The sequence below is a fragment of the Sinohyriopsis cumingii genome, chromosome 1, assembly GCF_028554795.1.
Source record: "Sinohyriopsis cumingii isolate HCF-2022 chromosome 1, ASM2855479v2, whole genome shotgun sequence".
Lineage (NCBI taxonomy): Eukaryota > Metazoa > Mollusca > Bivalvia > Unionida > Unionidae > Sinohyriopsis > Sinohyriopsis cumingii.
In genome coordinates this window covers 171,347,801-171,371,767 of record NC_142961.1, presented here as the reverse complement: position 1 = coordinate 171,371,767, position 23,967 = coordinate 171,347,801, and the positions used below count along the sequence as shown (strand labels likewise).

The window sequence follows — 23,967 nt, the reverse complement described above, 5'->3', positions numbered from 1 at the left end:
ATATTTAAATGAGAATACAGTGCTATATATAAGGCATATGTGACATATTTAAATGAGAATACAGTGCTATATATAAGGCATATGTGCACATATTTAAATGAGAATACAGTGCTATATATAAGGCATATGTGCACATAAACTGATATTGTTACACATGAAATCATTAATTTTGGAGATTATTATTATAATAACTATGTTCATGGATGAATCTGTCTTCAACAAGAATAATCACAAAAGATTAGAAAACTCAAATATTTCTTATCAATTAATGTGTACATCATATAATTGAATCAGCTTATCAGTTCATCTTTAAAATATCAAACCTGAAACAAACTAATGTGACATTGTTCTGACTTTCTTGAAAATTTTGAATAAATTCGGAAATTTTAAATATATTAAACAATTTTAGCACATGTATTAGATAGCGAGAAAAATATAATATTACATTCCACAACCTCTACACCTGAAGATTGTTTCTGCAAGATGGCAGCTTCCTGACAAGATTTGTCTCTATTGTGGCAATACAGAGATAACTTGGACTATATGAAATCTTCTTGTGGTCAAATCCACAGCTGAAGAACTCCAGATAAATGGGTCCCACTGGTGGTGTTTTGTGTGATCATTAGTGAGTGAACAGAAATCAGTATTTCTAAATTGCCATTGTTCAGACTGATAGTATGGATTAAGCAGTTTGAGGCAATGAAACCCATCTTCATTTTCATTCATATATAATGCATGTGAATTTTGTACACACAATTATGTGACAATCATTTAATTTTTCAGTGGGTAGGTTGGAATTTTATTCTGAGGAAAAGATTCTGACTCTGAAATAGCTTTGAAAAATAGCCTTTGATTTAAAAAAAAAAACAAGAAATTTATTATATCCATTATATTAGTTGAAGAGAAATGTGTTGAGGTAAAATAAAATTCGTGGCTCAAAATGAAACCTGAGACCCCCACCCACTCCTAAAATAAAATGGTCAGTACTTACCTGTGTTTTAAGTTTGACATGATTTACATAACACTCCATCTTAGGATAATTCTACACTCCATCTTAGGATAATTCTACATGCCATCTTTGGATAATTCTACACTCCATCTTAGGATAATTCTACACTCCATCTTAGGATAATTCTACACTCCATCTTTGGATAATTCTACATGCCATATTAGGATAATTTTACACTCCATATTAGGATAATTCTACATGCCATCTTTGGATAATTCTACACTCCATCTTAGGATAATTCTACATGCCATCTTTGGATAATTCTACACTCCATCTTAGGATAATTCTACATGCCATCTTTGGATAATTCTACACTCCATCTTAGGATAATTCTACATGCCATCTTTGGATAATTCTACACTCCATCTTAGGATAATTCTACATGCCATCTTTGGATAATTCTACACTCCATATTAGGATAATTCTACATGCCATCTTTGGATAATTCTACACTCCATCTTAGGATAATTCTACATGCCATCTTTGGATAATTCTACACTCCATCTTAGGATAATTCTACATGCCATCTTTGGATAATTCTACACACCATATTAGGATAATTCTACACTCCATCTTAGGATAATTCTACATGCCATCTTTGGATAATTCTACACTCCATCTTAGGATAATTCTACATGCCATCTTTGGATAATTCTACACTCCATTTTAGGATAATTCTACATGCCATCTTTGGATAATTCTACACTCCATATTAGGATAATTCTACATGCCATCTTTGGATAATTCTACACTCCATCTTAGGATAATTCTACATGCCATCTTTGGATAATTCTACACTCCATCTTAGGATAATTCTACATGCCATCTTTGGATAATTCTACACTCCATCTTAGGATAATTCTACATGCCATCTTTGGATAATTCTACACTCCATATTAGGATAATTCTACATGCCATCTTTGGATAATTCTACACTCCATCTTAGGATAATTCTACATGCCATCTTTGGATAATTCTACACTCCATCTTAGGATAATTCTACATGCCATCTTTGGATAATTCTACATGCCATATTAGGATAATTCTACACTCCATATTAGGATAATTCTACATGCCATCTTTGGATAATTCTACACTCCATATTAGGATAATTCTACACCATCTTAGGATAATTCTACACTCCATCTTAGGATAATTCTAGACTCCATATTAGGATAATTCTACACTCCATATTAGGATAATTCTAGACTCCATATTAGGATAATTCTACACTTCATATTAGAATAATTCTGCACTCCATATTGGAATAATTCTATACTCTTACAGGAAGATGCACTTTAGTATCATTGATTGGTGTGCCTTATTTGCAAGTATAGCATACACCCATGTGTGAACAATGAAGAGTCCAAATGACTTCATATGGTTTCCAGCAAATCATTGTAAATTATGCTGTTCAATTTACTTAGGACTTTAAAGGAACAGCAAAGACCCAGATCAGCTTGGTGCATTATAGGACTACTAATATTAATTGATACCATTCTCAAAGTAAGGAACATTTGATGCCACATAGTACTTTGAGATTGAACTGTTCGGTGTATATCAGCATAGACTTTTTATTTTTCTTTTCCAATATTTTTATCAGTACCTTCAAGCAGTACATAGATTTTGTCTATGCATGTGTGTGACTTTGATTTTTTTTCTGGCAGACCAATAATAATAATAATGACTTATTATAGTTCTTAGATGTGTGTGTTTGTCTTGTTAATGGTATTTTTATGTGAAAATAATCCATGCTGTAATAGATATTGGCATAAAGGCAACTAGACTGAACTTCTTTCAATGTGAAAATGAGTCATGTTGTATTAGATATTGGCATCAAGGCTACTTGACTGTACTTGTTTTAATGTGAAAATGAGTCATGCTGTAATAGATATTGGCATAAAGGCAACTCAGCTGTACTTGTTTCAATATGAACATGAGTCATGCTGTATTAGATATTGACTAACAAATCAACTAGACTGTACTTGTTTTGATGTAAAAAAAATAATCCATGCTGTAATATATATTGGCATAAAGGCAACTCAGCTGTACTTGTTTCAATGTGGTAATGATTCATGCTGTATTAGATATGGGCATAAAAGCAGTTAGGCTGTACTTGTTTTAATTTTAAAAGAAGCCATGCTGTAATAGATATTGGCAAAAAGGCAACTAGTATGTACTTGTTTCAATGTGAAAATTAGTCATGCTGTATTAGATATTGGCATAAAAGCACATAGACCAGGGGTCAGAAACCTATGGCATGTGTGGCACAAGGTGGCACATGAAGATGTTTTGTGTGGCACATGAAGGACAGCCAAAAATCTTGATTTTGAAAGTGTTACTGACTTACTGGTGGCACACACTCCTACATTTTGTAATTAATCTGGAACAAAGTGGCATGCTATGTACAATAGGTTGCTGACACCTGACATAGACTGTACTAGTTTTAATTTTAAAAGAAGCCGTGTTGTATTAGATATTTGCATAAAGGCAACTAAACTTTACTTTTTTAATGTGAAAAGAATCCATGCTGTAATAGATATTGGCATAAAGGACTGTACTTCGTTTTAATGTGAAATGAATCCATGCTGTAATAGATATTGTCATAAAGAACTGTACTTGTTTTAATGTGAAAAGAAGTCATGTCATATGTGATATTGGCATAAAGGCAACTAGAATGTACTTGTTTTAATGTGAAAATAATCCATGCTGTAATAGATATTGGCATAAAGGACTGTACTTGTTTTAATGGGAAATGAATCCATGCTGTAATATATATTGGCATAAAGGACTGTACTTGTTTTAATTTGAAAAGAAGTCATGTCATATGTGATATTGGCATAAAGGACTGTACTTGTTTTAATGTGAAAATAATCCATGCTGTAATAGATATTGGCATAAAGGACTGTACTTGTTTTAATGTGAAATTAATCTATGATGTAATAGAAACTGGTATAAGGGCAGCTAGACTGTACTTGTTTTAATGTGAAAAGAACCCATGCAGTAATAGATATTGTCATAAAGGACTGTACTTGTTTTAATGTGAAACGAATCCATGCTGTAATAGATATTGGTGTAAAGGCAACTAGACTGTGCTTGTTTTAATGTGGAAATGAGTCATGGCACTATACATATGATATATCTCCTGAAATTCCTTTGCTGGTACCTTAGGTTTAATTGGTAAGATTAGTTTATCTTGGTCTCTAGGCAAACTTTGGCAGTTGTCCTATAAATTGTCCACATAGATAATGCTGTGATTTGGGATGCTTTCAGTTTACCCATAATTCATATCTCAGTTTGAGGTGTAGTATAATTATGGTTTACTGATGGAATTTCTTCAGGTTCCTATTCCAGTCTTCAGCATGGTTTTTTTCATATTCTATTTACCATGGTACAATTGTGTGTGTGTTGTTTACTGTTCCAAGAATTTTGTCTGGTAAATCAAGTTTAAGAGATTTCAGATTATACATTACATATTGAAGCATTATGTTGAAATCAAGACAAATGTGCAGTATTTTTTTCAATTCCTGCATAGGATTTTTTATATTGAAAGCAAGACAAAAGCACAATATTTGTTTCAATCCCTGGGTAGGAGTTATGGACATGGAAGGTCACATGGACAAGGAAGGTCATATGGATATGGGATTTTCACCAAAAGACTTCTTATAATGTCTTGTTGGTGTTCATGAAACTGGTGGCAATCTGATGTAAAATATGCATGTCGTGTTGGCCAGTTTGAAAATCTTGCTATAGCTGAAGAATATCAGAGATGGTTTCAACATTTATAAGTTAAATTCATTTTGATTAATAGAGTGGTAGTCCCTCTTATGGACTTTTTCTATGTAAGCTGATTTCTCATCATTTCTCAAGTTTCATGTGTAGGTCCCGACCCAAAGAACCTTGTCCTTATTATAAATTTGATTAAATTATTTTGTCAGTTTCTTTTCATGCTTAAAATGCTTGATGCTTTTGATGAGTGATCAGTGTGTAAGAATCATTTTGTGTCTGTCTGTGTGTATGTGCATGTATATCTGTCAGTCCATGCAGCTGTTTATCTTATCTAGGCTACAACTCCCACACCACTTCATGAGTAAAAAATTGCACTGTGGATCCATCTTAGTATAAAAGTGTGCTTGTGTACAAAAACAGGATCACTTTAACCCACTTTTTGTATTTATTACAACTTTGTTAAAAATCATGTCGAAAGCTTAATTCCATAATCTTTTCATCCATTACTTTACAACTTACACTGAAAGTGTATCTAAGAATAGATGTACATTGTACACCAAAAGTGGGTCATTATGGCTTACTTTTGAAGATTTTTTAAAACTTTAAAACTGCCTTCTTTTTTGTCCAGGCTGCAACTCCTATAATTAAGCACTATATACTGAGACTAAATGATATCATTTGTGATTAAATATGCAGAATTTGCAAGCGAAAAGTGTTAACTAATAACTTTCTGGTTACCTTTTCAGAATCATAATGCTACCACGAGGAAATGATATAAGCACAATCGAATTACAAGTATATCATGTAATTTATGCTAAAATCATTTGATAGATGCCAATCCCGCTCTGATTGTCAGACTTGTTTCCTATATTAGGTTACCATCTTTAAATGCAATTTGTCAGGATTACTGCCAGTAAGTAACCCATCTAACACAGTGGATAACCTGCACAGTGAGCAGTCTAATAAAGTGCACCATCTGTGCAGACAGTGAGCTGTATTGTACAGGATATGACCCATGCAATCAATATGAAGTCTGATATATTTTATTTTGTGTGCATTTTGGGAGTAATGTGTGTTGTGAACCCAAACTGGGTTCATGTGACCAACTTTCAGTGTTTTATCAGAAATTACATACAATAATACCAAATCTGCATGTTAGAATGAATGTGTAACATGTGCTAAATGTGAGTTGCTGTGACCTAAATTCCAAAATTTGTAAAACAAAAGTTCATGAATTTTATGTCTGTCCTCTGAGCTCTAACTTCTGTGCGACCATATTGTACTGTTTGAAGATCTGGATAAGTATCTGTCTTGTATTACATTTGGGTTAGTGTGACCTACTTTCTTGGATTTAATTCAGTTGGTCATAATTGTGTATGGGCTCTAGTTGGAACACCTTTTCACATACTGTCATTAAACTTACACTGCAGATGCATTCTAGGATAAATAGATTTCAGACATCAAAACTAGGTTACTATGACCTCTGTTCTACGAATTTTAACATAAAACTGGTGTCTATGCTCAGCTCTCCAAATCTTTTATGCTATTCTGCCAACAAATTTGTGCTATACATGCATCTTGAAATTAAGCTATATTACATGGCAAGATTTCATTGTTGTAACCTACTTCGTATCATTATTGAAGACTTTTAAATTTACTGACTTGTGACACAGAAGTAGAGGTATCCTGTGAGCTATGTTTACTCAGAACTCCCCAGTGAAAAGTTTCTGGATCCCAGTCTAATTTGTATGGGTCCTGGACCTTGGGGCTTTTAGGACTAAATCTACTAATTCTTGTATGTGATTTAGATTCATATTTCACCTAAATTATATGCCTTAGTCCTGCTAATTGTGTCTTTTGAATAGAGGCACAGATGGTAGTGTAATATCAGTCTTCAAATCTGAGGCAAGCAAAAGAACACCATATGCCATATGAAGGATGACTTCTACCTGATATATATCACACCTGGCAACAGTGGTGGTTACAACTTGCAATTTATGCAAACGTGGGGACATTTTGCACTGCTGTAATTTTATAAAAGTGTGGACAGCTTGCATTGTTTCATCACATTTTACTAGTCAGTGATTATATTAATTTCCAATGAGAGCTCTAATTATGTGGAATTCCCTCCCCTGCTGTTGTCACCTTATCCTTCACTGACCATCACTGGACAAAGAACAAGAAAGCAAAGATTTTCTTGAAATGTTAATAATACTTAAGAGAGAGATAATCTCCAATAATGCACTAATCTGAGCTATTGAGTTCAAGCCTAATGGGTCTGCTGATGGAACAATAGTTCTCTAATCTCAGCAACCCAGTTAAACCCTAATGGGACTGCTTATGGAACAATACAGGTTTCAAAATTACAGGCCTCTTTAGATAGCTCTAGGACCTGATTAAATGTAAAACCTTAATCATATTCATAGACGACAAGCTATTAAGGGCAGGGGACTCATTGTAGACAATGCAAATAAATCTTGAGGCAAAAGTTCAAAGAAGACCTAAATGTTCTTCTTACTCAAGAAAAAATTATAATTTAAGTTTTTGTAGTTTAATTGTTTTCAGATTTTTAAAATAATTTGAATGTAAGCAGGAGACCAGTAAATTAGTGAAAACATTTTTATATGTGACTTGCATGGTAAAGGATAAACAAAAAAACTTGCCAAGAAAACTAACTGTATTATAGAGTTCTAACTGACTCAGCACTTGTGTGCAATGAACTGAAACTGATACACAACACTACAGACCTTAGGGGGAAACATTTACATATATTAAAACATTTTTTTTTCTCTCTGTCAATTGTATGTATCCCACCCCAAAAAAAATTTCGCTTTAAATCACACATCTTTAAAGATAAATATTCACATAAAATTTGGGAGAATCTTTCTTAAAATCCTTGCATAAAAAATTGGTTTTATTCTTTAGAAGTCCTTAAATTTGATTCAGAAACTTGAATTCATCTAAAGGACTACAAACATTAAAACTGAATACATTATACCACTTTTCTATCATGATTTTTTTATATTTATGTTTTTTCAAAACATCAATCAATAAATAAAATAAGTTCAGATTTGATGGATCAAATAACACACATGTAGTCAATAAAGGTAAGATGTATGAGGATCAAATAATCCATGAAAACTTATAAGTCCTTGAAAATTGATAAAAGTCCTTGAAAACTGTTGGAGGTCATTGAAAACTCTTGAAAACCAATTCTAAAGGCTATGGATAACTTTTAATAATTAAGATTATAACTAGATGCTTCACTATATATTATTTTTCTAAGGCAAAAAATAATTAATTGAGACAAATGTGTTACAAATATGTTTTCAACATTGTTTTAGACAAAATTTGACCAAGTGGTGGTCTCTGTTTTTGACATAGAATGTTTCCAATGTTGCCATTGCTTACTCAATGAAGATCTCATCTATTCACTATACTGACAAGGACATTATGTCAAGTTTTCTGGTTCTGTCAGAACTTTAGTTGGTCCTTGAGATAAAAGATGTACTCAAGAAATTTTTGTCACTTAATTTGTAGCATTTCATAGAATTTCAAAAAGTGTCTTCCTCCATGATTATATATACATACATACATATATATAAAGAAAAATGAATCTGACATTGTGTTGGATAATAAATAGAAAAATTATTTAATGTAACAGAAGATCAGAAAAAAAGATCATAAAGAATAAAACATGGATATTTTTCTGATCTTCTGTTACATTAACTAATATATATATATATATATATATATATATATATATATATATATATATATATATATATATATATATATATATATATATATATATATATATATAATGTTACAAATTTTCAATATCTTTTGGTTTGGAAAGAATGTTGTTATGTGTATTGAAATATTTGTTCATCTTCCTGTTAGTTCTGGTTTCTCTTTGTGTTGTCATTCTTGATTATTGGGTATGCTTAATACACATTTTAATGCTAATCAACGTTAAGTCTTAATTTTTGTCATTGTATCCAACAGGCTTTCTTAGACTCATGTCTTCCTTTAGAATCTTAATTCCATTTGTGTTAGATGCTCCCATTTACAAACAGAAATAAGAGGTGACATGATGTTGAAAAATTAACTGTATTACAGTATATGCCTCATGAAATCAACACCCACTGAGTGATAGGATTGCTGAAATCAACACCCACTGAGTGATAGGATTGCTGAAATCAACACCCACTGAGTGATAGGATTGTTGAAATCAACACCCACTGAGTGATAGGATTGTTGAAATCAACACGCACTGAGTGATAGGATTGCTGAAATAACGCCCACTGAGTGATAGGATTGCTGAAATCAACACCCAGTGAGTGATAGGATTGCTGAAATCAACACCCACTGAGTGATAGGATTGCTGAAATCAACACCCAGTGAGTGATAGGATTGCTGAAATCAACACCCAGTGAGTGATAGGGTTGCTGAAATCAACACCCACTGAGTGATAGGATTGCTGAAATCAACACCCACTGAGTGATAGGATTGCTGAAATCAACACCCACTGAGTGATAGGATTGCTGAAATCAACACCCACTGAGTGATAGGATTGCTGAAGTCAACACCCACTGAGTGATAGGATTGCTGAAATCAACACCCACTGAGTGATAGGATTGCTGAAATCAACACACACTGAGTGATAGGATTGCTGAAATCAACACCCAGTGAGTGATAGGGTTGCTGAAATCAACACCCACTGAGTGATAGGATTGCTGAAATCAACACCCACTGAGTGATAGGTTTGCTGAAATCAACACCCACTGAGTGATAGGATTGCTGAAATCAACACCCACTGAGTGATAGGATTGCTGAAATCAACACCCACTGAGTAATAGGATTGCTGAAATCAACACACACTGAGTGATAGGATTGCTGAAGTCAACACCCACTGAGTGATAGGATTGCTGAAATCAACACCCACTGAGTGATAGGATTGCTGAAGTCAACACCCACTGAGTGACAGTGCTAGTTTAAATGTTAGAAGAACATGCCAAACCTCTGTACTTACTTACTCATGCAGTTCATTAGTCAGTTACATGTGTCTATCAAATGGCCAGAGTTCAAGTTATTAGACAAGTTTCCATTAAGCACATAGATATCTGTATAAGTCTGGTAGAGACTCTACTTTATAGGGGCATTTTCTCGAAGAACAAACAAAGGGCATAAAATGAGACAAAGCTTCTCATTTTGAATTCTTTTAAACCCTGCACCACTTTTCCATATGTGTGTGTTGAATTTGAAGCAGTGACTTTTCAATCTAATCCTTGCAGATAAGCTCGTAGGACATAATTTCTAAACTGAGTTGACTTAGTGTTTTTTAGTTGTCATTTTTCAGAAGAACATGTGGTATGGCCTGTTGTCTGTTATCAGTCTGTCAGTTCACACAATTTGTTATGGCTACTCCCCCTAGCTTCTGTGAGTATTGCCATGAAACTTTATGCACATAATCATCCCAAAGTTTAGTTGGACCTAAATGAAAATGGCCCCAATCTGACATTCAGTATAGCTCTGACATCACGGCAGCCATCTTGAAAATCTTCTTGCGGACACTCCTTGATGGTCATATGTACATGTGGTTTTCCCTGGAAGGTTTCATATGATGTCCAGTTAGTCCTAAATTCAAATTACGCTGCTTGGACATTCAGTATAACCACCACAGTGGCCATCTTGAAAATCTTATCACTAATCTTATGTAACAAATGGTGATATCAATATGGGGTTTTCACTGAAAGATTTTTCATGAGGTCTTCTTGGTCCAAAATGAAAAGTATGCCAATCTCACTGCCAATATGGCAGCCATGGGGGCCATTTTGAAATCTTGTCCATGAGATTCCTCTTGAACATATGGCCATATCGTCACATGGTTTGCATTAAAAGACTTCTTATCATATCCAGTTCTGCCTAGAGATTAACATATAGTATGGTCACTATTATGCCCATCTTGAAAATAGTTTTGCTATTGACACTACTTCTGATTGCTTTGTCATATTGACAAAGGGTTTTCACCAAAAGACTTTTCATGATGTCCAGTTGGTCTGAAATGAAATGGTGCCAATGCCAACAAAAAATAAATGTTTCCTATTCTACTGATTTTAAAATTAGGGTACTAGGCATTTGTTTTTAAAACAAATTATATATATTGATCTTTTGTGATCTTTTTTTTTTTATCATGGGATAAAAAGTGCTAGAGTCAGCAATGAGAAATGGGAGGTCTGTCAACCAGATGCACACACAATTTTTTGGTTTGGCTCAATCATCCTGAAATTGTTTGGGCCTTGTATAATGATAAGTATTGTTTTTAAAAGTAATTACCTACACACCAAAAAATAACAAATGTGTACAACATATTACAGATGAGACAATACAAATGATACATTATGATGGTGTATTATAAATTAAAGCGTTTGAAAAATGTATAATGTCTGAAAACTTTTTATGAAACAAAGGAAAAAGAATGATAAAGAACTTAGACAGTCCCAGTAATTTTCTTAATCCTAAAATTTTCGAGCAGTCCATCTCTTTTTCAATTGCAATGTTATATGTTCTGTAACAAATAAAAATGTTCTTTGCTGTAATGATGCTGTTTGTTACAAATTTCCTGATGTAACACAAAACCTAAGATTTAATGGATCTTGTGAGTATTGTTACAATATTGTTTTATCACAACACCTAGTCAAAAACAGTTTTATCACAACACCTAGTCAAAAACAGTTTTATCACAACACCTAGTCAAAAACAGTTTTATTACACAATAGTCTAAAACTTTCATGATGATACCCAGTCCAAAAGCACCATGGTAATTACCAATGGAAAAAATACCATGGTAATTACCAATGGCAAAAATACCATAATTACCAATGGAAAAAATACCATGGTAAATCTATATGCCAGTGTTACTGTGCACCTCTACTTAGGACTAGTAACAACCTGGCCATGTACAGTATTTATGTAGATATTTGTTATAGCTCATTATTAGTAACAACCTGGCCACATATTTATGAAGATATTTACATTATAAAATGCCAATATAGCTTACATACCGCTCTGTTGGCCTAGTGGTTAGAGTATCCTCCTCGGATGCGGGAGGTTGTGGGATCGATCCCCGGCCGAGTCATACCAAAGACTTACAAAAATGGTACTAACAGCTTCCTCACTTGGTGCTCAGCATCAAGAGGTTAGTGTTTGGACTGGTTGGCCTGGTGTCAGGATAATGTGACTGAGTGGGACATCATGCTACATGTCTTTGGCATGATGCCCCAGTGCTAGACATCACTATAAACTGCCACATTGCAGACATCATAGCGATATGACTGAAAAATTGTTTAAGCTACGTTAAAAATCCAAATCACATCACATCACATCACATCACATCACAACACCAATATAGCTTACTCTTGACATTACATGTTGAGACTCTGAACAATTTAGTGATTGGAACTAGTTGTCACACAGTGTTTATGTCTTCTTGAATCTGTGCAGTACTTTTTTGGGGAGCAGCAAAAAACAAATTGCAGTACAAGGAATAACTTTTTATGTAACAATGAAAATACTGCACAGAATCAAGAATAAATAAAGTGAGAATTGTTTTTGTACAGCTGCTGGGGTACATCCTCTAGTCATGTATTTTTGAGCTGGTGTACATCCTCTGTTCATGTATTTTTGATAAAAGCTAAATAACAATCAATTGAAATTCAAAAAACTATAAAAGCTAAAGTTGCATTTGTTATAGAAACAATAGTTGATACTCTACCCAAATTTTGGTGGTTTGTAATTACAGGGTCCGATGTCTGACATTATTAGAAGTTAGGGACGAATAATTAAAGTCCAGTAAGAGCACTGTAAATTGAGAACTGTATAAATTGATAACTTTGACAGCATTTAATACTGATAGTGTTACAGCAGGCAGGGAGCATCCAAGGGTGGGTTTTGGCAATAAATCATAAGTTATGACTGCACTGTTGATGGAGAGGGAGGCTACAGTCAGTACTCAACAATGACAATTCATGGAGTCATTAAGCATTAGGGATTGGGGATTCTGAAAAAAATGATGTGATTTGTAAATAAATGTTCATTTTATGCAAATATGCTGTGTACTACAAATAACAGTTATGTTTATGGATTGTTTGTACAGAAAAAAAGGGGATTGGAAATCGTTTCAAGCTTTCATTCCAGTCTTGAGTTGTGGGTGATTCATGAGGACTTATAGACTGGTTTAGATTTGTATCCAGTCATACATCACATATATTGGTAACGGCAGGCCGTAAATTATGGAAGCACAGTGAGGGTTCTTGTTTGAAATTCATGTGTCGCTATCTGATGAATCTCACTTAGTTTCATATTGGAGAATTGTTGAGCCCTTGATAATAAAATTTGTCTATAAACTTCCTAATCTTTGGAAAAGGATCAGAGGCTTAGATACAAGGAAGAGTGGAACCCTGTTGAAATGCTTCTTTTAGGGTTGGTTTCCTAACGTAATCTTGACCCATGAATCACCACTGCTGAAAAGGGTAAAGACGAGAAGCAGTTCATGCAAAAGACATTGTATATTGTGTTAAACCCAAGTTTACTTTACATTCTATAGCTCTCCCTTACTATAAGTCCTTTATTATAAGATGATATAATGTGTTACCCATGGACAACTTTATAATGAGGGAGTGACACATCATATACTTCATAATGCAGTGGTATAACCTATTGCACAGACAACTTTATAATGAGGGGGTACTACATCATATACTTCATCATACAGTGGTATAAACTATTGCACAGACATCTTTATAATGAGGGGGGTACTACATCATATACTTCATCATACAATGGTATAAAATATTGCACAGACATCTTTACAAAGAGGGGGGTACTACATCGTATACTTCATCATACAATGGTATAAAATATTGCACAGACAACTTTATAATGAGGGGGTACTACATCATATACTTCATCATAAAATGGTATAAACTATTGCACAGACATCTTTATAATGGATGGTACTACATCATATACTTCATCATACAATAATTTAAACTATTGCACAGACAACTTTATAATGAGGGAGTTCTATATCATGCACTTCATAATAAGATAGTATAAACTTTGGCACCCACATAGACCATTATAATTAGGTAGTTTTGCATATATATATTATGTAAACTTGACAGTGTTTCCAATATATAGGTTTTCTGGGCTGTTAGAGGATGGTCAAAGGACATAACTTTTTACATGTTAGAGATCATAGCATTAAATAATGATTAATATCACGGCCATGTTATGGTGCTAAATGAGATCATAGACCATGTTATGGTGTCAAATGAGACCATGGGCAATGTTATGGTGTTAAATGAGATCATGGGAAATGTTATGGTGTTAAATGAGATCATGGGCAATGTTATGGTGTTAAATGAGATCATGGGCAATGTTATGTTGTTAAATTATATCATGGGTGATGTTATAATGTCAAATGATATCATGTGCCATGTTATAATATTACATGATATCATAGGCCATGTTCTTGTGCTAAATGAGATCATGGGCCATGTTATGGTGTTAAATGAGATCATGGACCATGTTATTGTGTTAAATGAGATCATGGACCATGTTATTGTGTTAAATGAGATCATAGGCCATATTATGGTGTTAAATGAAATCATAGGCCATGTTTTTGTGCTAAATGAGATCTTGGGCCATGTTATGGTGTTAAATGAGGTCATGGGTCATGTCAATTTTAAGGACAATTAAGACAATAATGGGTCAAGAGAGATCTTCAACTTCAGGTTGTATTTTAACTGCGAGAGAAGAAATTTAAAGAAATGAATTCAGTGAGTCTGTTAATGGGACTGTTCTCAAGTTGTAAAACCTATCCTAAGTCATTAAGTTCAGAAGGTATGTCTAGTTGAGGCCTATCCAAAATCATTAAATTCATAAGGTACATCTAGCTAAGGCCTACCCTAAATTATTAAGTTTAGAAGGTATATCTAGTTGAGGCCTATCCTAAATCATTAAGTTCCGAAGGTATATATATTTGAGGCCTATCCTAAATCATTAAGTTCAGAAGGTACATCTAGTTGAGGCCTACCCTAAATCATTAAATTCATAAGGTACATCTAGTTGTTGAGGTCTACCCTAGATCCTTAAATTCTGAAGGTACATCTAGTTGTTGAGGTCTACCCTAGATCCTTAAATTCATAAGGTACATCTTGTTGTTGAGGTCTACCCTAGATCCTTAAATTCAGAAGGTACATCTAGTTAGTTGTTGAGGTCTACCCTAGATCCTTAAATTCAAAAGGTACATCTAGTTGTTAAGGCCTGGTGTAAATCATTAAATTTATAAGGTACATCTAGTTGTTGAAGTCTACCCGAGATCCTTAAATTCTGAAGGTACATCTAGTTGTTCAATTTTTATAGGTCACTGGTCTATTCCATAGACCTTAAAACATAATTGAGTGTTAATGTTTGAGTGTTTTTATCCATGGCAAAATAGCCTCATGTCAGTTAAATAGCTTCATGTTGTTAAAATGGTTTCATGTCAGTTAAATAGCTTCATGTTGGTAAAATAGTTTCTTGTCAGTTAAATAGCTTCATGTTGGTAAAATGGTTTCATGTCAGTTAAATGATTTCATGTTGATATAATAGCTTTATCTTGGCAAAACAGCTTCATGTCAATAAAATAGTTTCATGTTGGTAAAATGGTTTCATGTCAGTTAAATGATTTCATGTTGATAAAATATAAAATAGCTTTATCTGGGTAAAACAGTTTCATGTCAGTTAAATAGTTTCATGTTGATAAAATAGCTTTATCTTGGTAAAATAGCTTTATTCTATAAAACAGCATTGTGTTGGTAAAATAGCTTTATGTCAGTAAAACAGCATTATGTTGGTAAAATAGTTTCATGTCAGTAAAGAGGCTTCATATTGGTAAAATGGCTTCATGTCAATAAAATAACTTAATATTGATGAAATAACTTGACTTACTGGTGTTGTATAACACCCAGACTGTTTACATTAAATAGTTTCATGTATCTTGTCAGGATATATCCACTTAGTTCAAGTAACTTGACTTTGCAAAAGTTATTGTTATCAGTTTTTGTGGCTATGCTTTTAATGGAAAAAGAATTAATTTCATATTGTCTTCACAAATGAACTTGGTCTACATAACTATGGTTTATAACATTTATATAATCTAAGAAAATGAGTACCATATGAATTAGCGGTCAATTCACACTAGTTGAAGACAGTTAATTTATTTATTTTATTCCCATTTTCAGATCGATGATGTAAACGCTAGTTATCTAGAATTGGGCAGCGTCAAAAGTGCTGCCCACATGTTTGGCGGTCAGGCTGTTATAAGACATATCCCAACTCCAAACCGCAAAAGACGAAACATTAACACACTTCAACAGGTGAGAGTGCTTGAAACAGATGTAGATGATTTTGTTAATGATTTTAAACCTTTGGACACCAAAGACACCAAAGATGGTGAGATTTTATCAAATAATGATGAGGAGCAAAGTGATGTGAAGTGTTGCTCAGAGATATTTGAAAGTAGTAGTGATATAAGTACGAGTTCAGTATCACCTATGAAATCATTTGATTCGAACTCAGATGTGGAGTATCCAATATGTGGAACCATTTCCCCCTTAACAAATCAAGGATATTCAAATGACAACGTGGAAGTGGGAAATGTGCCTTTTGTTTTTGGACGCCCTTCAACACCTACAAATGGATATGGCTTAAAACGTTGCATGTCACCTCCAGCATTTGAAGAACGGCTAATGTTGCCATTGACCAATGTAGTCCCACCCAAAAAGTATTCTCGAAATAAGCACAGACAAGTGGCAATGTCCCCTGGTAGCGGTGACAAGTTACAACAAGGTGGCATCTGCTGTGAAAGGTGTAACAATTGCCTTATTGACCTAAAAAGGCAGGCTTTGCAGTTGATGCAGCCAGAAAATCTGCAAATAAGACATCCAACAAAGGTAAGTCTTTGCTTTTTATTGACTTTCATGATACTTGCAGTTTTAATATGCCATGTGCTTCTTGCATCATATCAACTATATTAGTACTTCTTGTAGTCTTCACTTCCTGCAAAAACACAGGAATTCAATGAAAAAGTAATGGCATAGGGACAGAAATTATTGCAAGCGTGGTCACCCAATTTTTTATATATACTTTCATACCCATTGTTGTCTCAAGAATGTGCAGTTGCTTGAATCCCCCCCACTCAGTTTGATGAATCGTTCCTTACAGATGTAGTAACATGCAAATCTCATGCTTAGTTGATTCATCATGAGCTTAGCAATATCTGTAACATTCATTAATATTAACAGAGTTTAATTGGACCACGTAAGCTGTTTACATCTGCCATAAGCAATTGCTTATTAAGTGATTTTTTTTATAATTAAGCAGTGAGACATTTCTGTTGATACCTAGTTATTAAAAGTGATTTACCAGGTGCACTGGTGAGGTTAAAGAATGGTGGATATGCAGTTTTTAGTATTGAATATTATTATTTATGCTGTTTTCATTTAAAAACAGCCTCCACCTTAAAAATTGAAAATCTCCCTATCTTAATGTTATGAAAGTCCGATAGATATCACCCAGACTATCCGATTTTGGTGGAATCATTCATATTTTGGTGGAATCATTCATATTTTGGTGCAATCATTCATTCATATTTTGGTTGAATCATTCATATTTTGGTGGAATCATTCATATTTTATTTGAATTAGATGAAGCTGTATATCTGGACCTCAGAAATGCTTATAATGTCTGAATGTAATTCTTTTATGAAAGCAAACCCTAGAATTTGTATCACAAACCAGCTGAATATTGACCAGGTAGAAATCATGTCAGCTTAATTGAGCTGAGAAAGTTGAACAAAGATGTAAAAAGAAAAGTACTATTCCTGTTTCAGTTTCTTAATGGTTGACATCTTTGCATATTTATCATGCTGAAATGTATAGCATCCATGTCTGTCTGTTATGTTATGTACATTTATGTCCTGTCTTTGGCAGATTTCATTTCCACTGAATCAATTCTGAAGGATTTAATGGATTGAGATCAGATTTGGCATTGGGCTTTGCATGAAGAAGACCTCATCAAGCTCTATTTTCACCATTTCCAGCAAAATTTAATGGAATGATGGCTCCATTTTGACTCGGCACTTATGTCTTTTAGTCACGTTATATTGGCAGGGGTGTCTATTTCGCAGGAAAACATTTCTAGTTTTACATATTAAGAATACAGCTGATGGCCACCCTAAATAACTTTTAAGAACCCTCTGCCTTTGAAGAAGTCCCCTCTCTCTTAGGGACACTTGCTTCATACACATCATAGAATCAGCAATGTCCCAGAGCCTTCAGGGCTGGAATGTTCAGAACTGTATCACAGATGACTACCTCCTTATCAAAGTATTCAACAAGCCATGATTCTATTCCAAATACCTCATGGTTTTTCTAAGAATTCAAATATGTATAAGTGTAAAATCATGGAAATCACCTAAAAATGGCAGTAAGGTACACAAGGCAAAATATTGCTCACATTGATGAAGGTAAGTCAAGTGGAGGTTCAGTGTTTCAGTAATTTACATAAATTTCACACTGTATTTATTTGTAAAATGTCTGCATTAAATGCAACTTTTTCCCAATTTATTTTAAAATGTAGACTTATTTTTATCCCAAATTTTACAAGGAGTTACTAGAAAGATTGCAAACATTGTGGAGAGCTTGTACTTGGGATAAGCACAAGCCTGTTGATTTTGCAGATAAAATGACCGCTCTGGTAGCCTAAGTGGTTAGAGTGTCTGCCTCAGATGTGGGAGGTCATGGGTTGGAACCCAGGCCAAGTCATCACAAAGACTTATAAAATTAGTTCCTGCAGTTGCCTTGCTTGGTGTCTAGCATTATGAAGTTAGTGTTAGGACTGGTCAGCCTGGTGTGAGGATAATGTGACTGTGTGAGACATCATGATACACTATAAACTGCCACACTGCAGACATCCTAGCCTTATGACTGAAAAATTGTTAAAGCTACATTAAAATCCTAATCATGCACACATATATGCACATGCATGAGCATGCATGCATGCACACACACACACACACTGTCAAAGGTAAAGGTCACATTTAGAAAGGTGAAAAATGGTATTTACAAAATGACATTAATTTTTCATCAGATGTGTGAACCAAAGTTTGTGGATGGCTTGCACTTGGGGTAGGAAATGTCTAGCAATTCTGGGATCAAAAAGTCAAAGGTCATAGGTCAGGGTAACGGACTAAAAGAATAAAAATGGTTCCTGTAAAGTAACTTTTGCTCTTTATCGAATACTAGGACCAAATGTTATGAATGGCTTTTGCTTATGGTAATAAAGGAACCTAATTATTTCAGAATTTAATGTCAAAGGTTAAGGTCACTATAGTTTAAAGAAGAAAAATAGTTTCTGGACAAAATTTCAGTTTTCAGCCATGTGTAAAGATTATGAATGACTTAAATTTTGGGCAAGAAAAAAGCATATTGATTTTGGGTCAGTGGCTCAGATCAGAGTCATTTATGACTGAAAAAGGAAATTGGCTTGTGCATAACAACTTTACTCCCAGTTATAGCTAGACTAAAGTTTGTGGAAGTGTTGTTATTAGGGTATGAAAAAGATCAGTTGAGTTTTAGATGAAAAGTTCTAAGGTCAACCACTTTCATTCCAAGAAAAATGGATACAGATTAACTTTTGCCTTGAGGAAGGTCCTTGAACAATTTTTGGGATGGCTTACACTTAGATTAATTTAGAAATCATTAGTTCTGGGATCTGAAGGTCATGGCCATTAAGAAATCTGTAGTACTGGGATCTGAAGGTCATGACCATTAAGAAATCTGTAGTTCTGGGATCTGAAGGTCATGGTCATGGTGAGTCTGACAAGGAAATAATGGTTCAAGACTTTATACCTTGACCAAAGGACCAAAACCCACTGGTCAATAAGTTCATGTATCAGCAATACTATAATAGTTGTTACATAGAGAACTATGAACAGGTACATGTATATAATATGCTGTTCCCTGTTCTCTTTTATTCAACTGCACATTATTTTAACAAGAAAAAGGGAGACCCAGGTAGCTGGGTGGTCTAAAGCACTCACTGCTACTGATTATTGCCATCTCACCTGGGTGGCTGGGTGGTCTAAACACTCACTGTTACTGATTATTGCCATCTCACCTCTGTCTGTGTTAGTTTGAGTCTCGAGTTTAACCCATGTTGGTATGTGAGAAATCTTGCCAGTAGTTTCTTGTGGGTTGGTGGTTATCCCAGGTTCTTCCTCTACCATTTATACTGGCTGCCATGTGTAGCCTATCTTTTGCTGAAAAATGGCATTAATCCCTAAAGAAGAAGAAGAAGAACAAGAACAAGAAAGAGTTCTTTTTAAAAATAAAAAAAAAATTATAGTTTAATTTATGGATTGATAGTGTTTGAAAAAGTAGAGGGTACAAACAATTCAAGACAGTCTTGTTGTTTAGGTTTGGATTATAGGGTACGGTTATACCAGGTTTGGATTATAGGGTACAGTTATTTTAGGTTTGGATTATAGGGAACAGTTATTTTAGGTTTGGATTATAGGGAACAGTTATTTTAGGTTTGGATTATAGGGTAAAGTTATTTTAGGTTTAGATTATAGGGTACAGTTATTGTAGGTTTAGATTATAGGGTACAGTTATTGTAGGTTTAGATTATAGGGTACAGTTATTTTAGGTTTAGATGATAGGGTACAGTTATTTTAGGTTTGGATTATACGATAAATTTATTTTAGGTTTAGATTATAGGGTACAGTTATTTTAGGTTTGGATTATACGATAAATTTATTCTAGGTTTAGATTATAGGGTACAGTTATTTTAGGTTTAGATTATAGGGTACAGTTATTTTAGGTTTGGATTATATGATAAATTTATTCTAGGTTTAGATTATAGGGTACAGTTATTCTAGGTTTAGATTATAGGGTACAGTTAATTTAGGTTTGGATTATAGGACAAAGTTATTTTAGGTTTGGATTATAGTATAAAGTTATTTTAGGTTTGGATTATAGGATACAGTTATTTCAGGTTTGGATTATAGGGTATAGTCATATTAGGTTAGGATTATAGGGTACAGTTATTTTAGGTTAGGATTATAGGGTACAAACAATTCTAGACAGTATTGTTGTTTCACTTTATTGGCTGTAGGATGATATAAAAAAGTCAAGAGGCAATACATAATGGGAGGACCATCTGTTCCTATGATCATGTAACACTCCAGTGGTCAAAAGAAAAAAATTGATTTAAATATGCAAATTGATACATGTTCAAAGTTGCCATGTTGTATAAAAACATGCAGGGAATAATGAGAACTGGATGGATGTCTGAGCATCATAGGCAGCTGGAAGTAACTAAATCTACAAGAGTAGCTTGTATTTACACAGTCAGGCTTTGATTTGGTGATAGGTTTCATAATTTTTGCAGGAATCATTAATATGAGATCAATAATTATTGCTGTTGATGAAACTAGTCCTCCCATCATGGCTAAAGCTTAAACTTTATCAAGAAATCACTGGTAATAGAATACCACATACCATGTTAATGCATATTTTATGCCTAGGACATAGAATAATTCTTCTGGAGAGAAAAGAGCCATCCATATGATGTAAAAGGTCAGGTGTAGGACATGGCAAGATGGCAGGCCACATCCAAATTTGAAATAAATTTTCTTCATTGTAATTCTTAGTGAAATGAGAAATGGTTACAAGAATCCATTACCAAAATGATTGTCAAACTTATTTTGTTGTTACAAAAGAATATATTCACTCAGTGCTGATCAGCAAATGTACATGTGTCTGGTGTTATATAGATTTAGGTCCTGTATTATGTATCTGGTTGTATATAGATTTAGGTCCTGTATTATGTATCTGATGTTATATAGATTTAGGTCCTGTATTATGTATCTGGTATTATATAGATTTAGGTCCTGTATTATGTATCTGATGTTATATAGATTTAGGTCCTGTATTATGTATCTGGTGTTATATAGATTTATGTCCTGTATTATGTATCTGGTGTTATATAGATTTAGGTCCTGTATTATGTATCTGGTGTTATATAGATTTATGTCCTGTATTATGTATCTGGTGTTATATAGATTTAGGTCCTGTATTATGTATCTGGTGTTATATAGATTTAGGTCCTGTATTATGTATCTGGTGTTATATAGATTTAAGTCCTGTATTATGTAGCTGGTGTTATATAGATTTAAGTCCTGTATTATGTATCTGGTGTTATATAGATTTAGGTCCTGTATTATGTATCTGGTGTTATATAGATTTAAGTCCTGTATTATGTAGCTGGTGTTATATAGATTTAGGTCCTGTATTATGTGTCTGGTGTTATATAGATTTAGGTCCTGTATTATGTGTCTGGTGTTATATAGATTTAGGTCCTGTATTATGTGTCTGGTGTTATATAGATTTAGGTCCTGTATTATGTGTCTGATGTTATATAGATTTAGGTCCTGTATTATGTGTCTAGTGTTATGTAGATTTAGGTCCTGTATTATGTATCTGGTGTTATATAGATTTAGGTCCTGTATTATGTGTCTGGTGTTATATAGATTTAGGTCCTGTATTATGTGTCTGGTGTTATATAGATTTAGGTCCTGTATTATGTGTCTGGTGTTATATAGATTTAGGTCCTGTTTTCACCTGATACCTGATATTTCAGCAAGTGTAGGTGAACCTTGTGTTGATGTTGATTTTGGCCCTGTGTACACCTGGTGTCTGATAATTACCTAGTTATTTTACTTGTATGAAGACATGTTGTTGGAAGTAAGGCTGTAACATTTACTTGTGTAAAAAGCTTGGTTTTGTTTACTACCAATAATTCATTACAAAATCAATAACCCTTTTAAAAAAATTGCACCAGGTATGTTGTCCAGCCTGTGTGCATGTTCAGATATTGTGCATGTCTAGCAGTGTGGATGTCCAGGCAGTACAACCAGTTACATTATAGATTTTTTCTACATGCATGTTGCAGAAGTATACAGGAATATTATTTACACATTACCAGCTATGTTACTATATTCAACACAGGCATTTGTTACAGACTGAATCCTTTCAGAATAAGAGGTAAAAGACTGCAGATGAAGGTCTCAAACTGAGTGAGGTACAGTGTTCACTTTGTTGGTGGCTTAAATCTCAAGCTGAGTAAGGTACTGTGTTCACTTTGTCAGAGGCTTACATCTCAATTTGAGTGAGGTACTGTGTTCACTTTGTCAGAGGCTTACATCTCAATTTGAGTGAGGTACTGTGTTCACTTTGTCAGAGCCTTACATCTCAATTTGAGTGAGGTACTGTGTTCACTTTGTCAGAGGCTTACATTTCAAGCTGCATGAGGTACTATGTTCACTTTGTCAGTGTCTCTAGCTGAGTTAAGCACTGTTCCCACTTTGTCAGTGGCTCACATCTCAAGCTGAGTGTGGTAGTATGTTCACTTTGTCACTGTCTCAAGCTGAGTGAGGTAATGTGTACTCAAACTGAGTGAGATACTGTGTTCACTTTTTCAGTGGCTTACATCTCAAGCTGAGTCAGGCACTGTGTTTGCTTTTTCAGTGGCTTACATCTCAAGTTGAGAGGTACTGTGTTCACTTTGTCAGTGGCTTACATCTTAAGTTGAGAGGTACTGTGTTCACTTTGTCAGTGGCTTACATCTTAAATTGAGAGGTACTGTGTTCACTTTGTCAGTGGCTTACATCTTAAGTTGAGAGGTACTGTGTTCAATTTGTCAGTGGCTTACCTATAAATAGCTCTCAGCTTTAAGTTGGACCTGCAGATAACAGGAAAGGTTGAGTTTTATAAAATCAGTTTAACTGGATGATTTTGGTTATTTACTGTATGGACATTTAGAAATTTTGGTAAACATTGCTGCATTAGTTGGGATATGGTATATATGCATTGGTCATGTAAGCATTCTGCCCACACAAAAATTCTACATGTATCAAGAGCTAAAGGGAAAGTCTTGAATATTTTATGTCCATCATGTATGGACTATTCTGTTCAGTCCAATATGTATGGACTATTCTGTATTCAGTCCAGTATTATGGACTATTCTGTTTTAAGTCCAGTATGTAAGGCCTATTCTGTTAAGTCCAATATATATGGACTATTCTGTATTCAGTCCAGTATGTATGGACTATTCTG

At 34.1% G+C, this 23,967-nt stretch overlaps 1 protein-coding gene across 1 annotated transcript in view; it reads left to right on the top strand.

The window, feature by feature from the left end:
• Window positions 1-23,967, top strand: part of LOC149808382 (uncharacterized) — a 425,114-nt gene that overhangs the window by 122,906 nt on the left and 278,241 nt on the right. Inside the window, exon 3 of the mRNA XM_089968015.1 lies at window positions 16,030-16,740. Coding sequence (XP_089824141.1) covers window positions 16,030-16,740 — 711 coding nt within the window. The remainder of the gene's footprint in view (window positions 1-16,029; window positions 16,741-23,967) is intronic.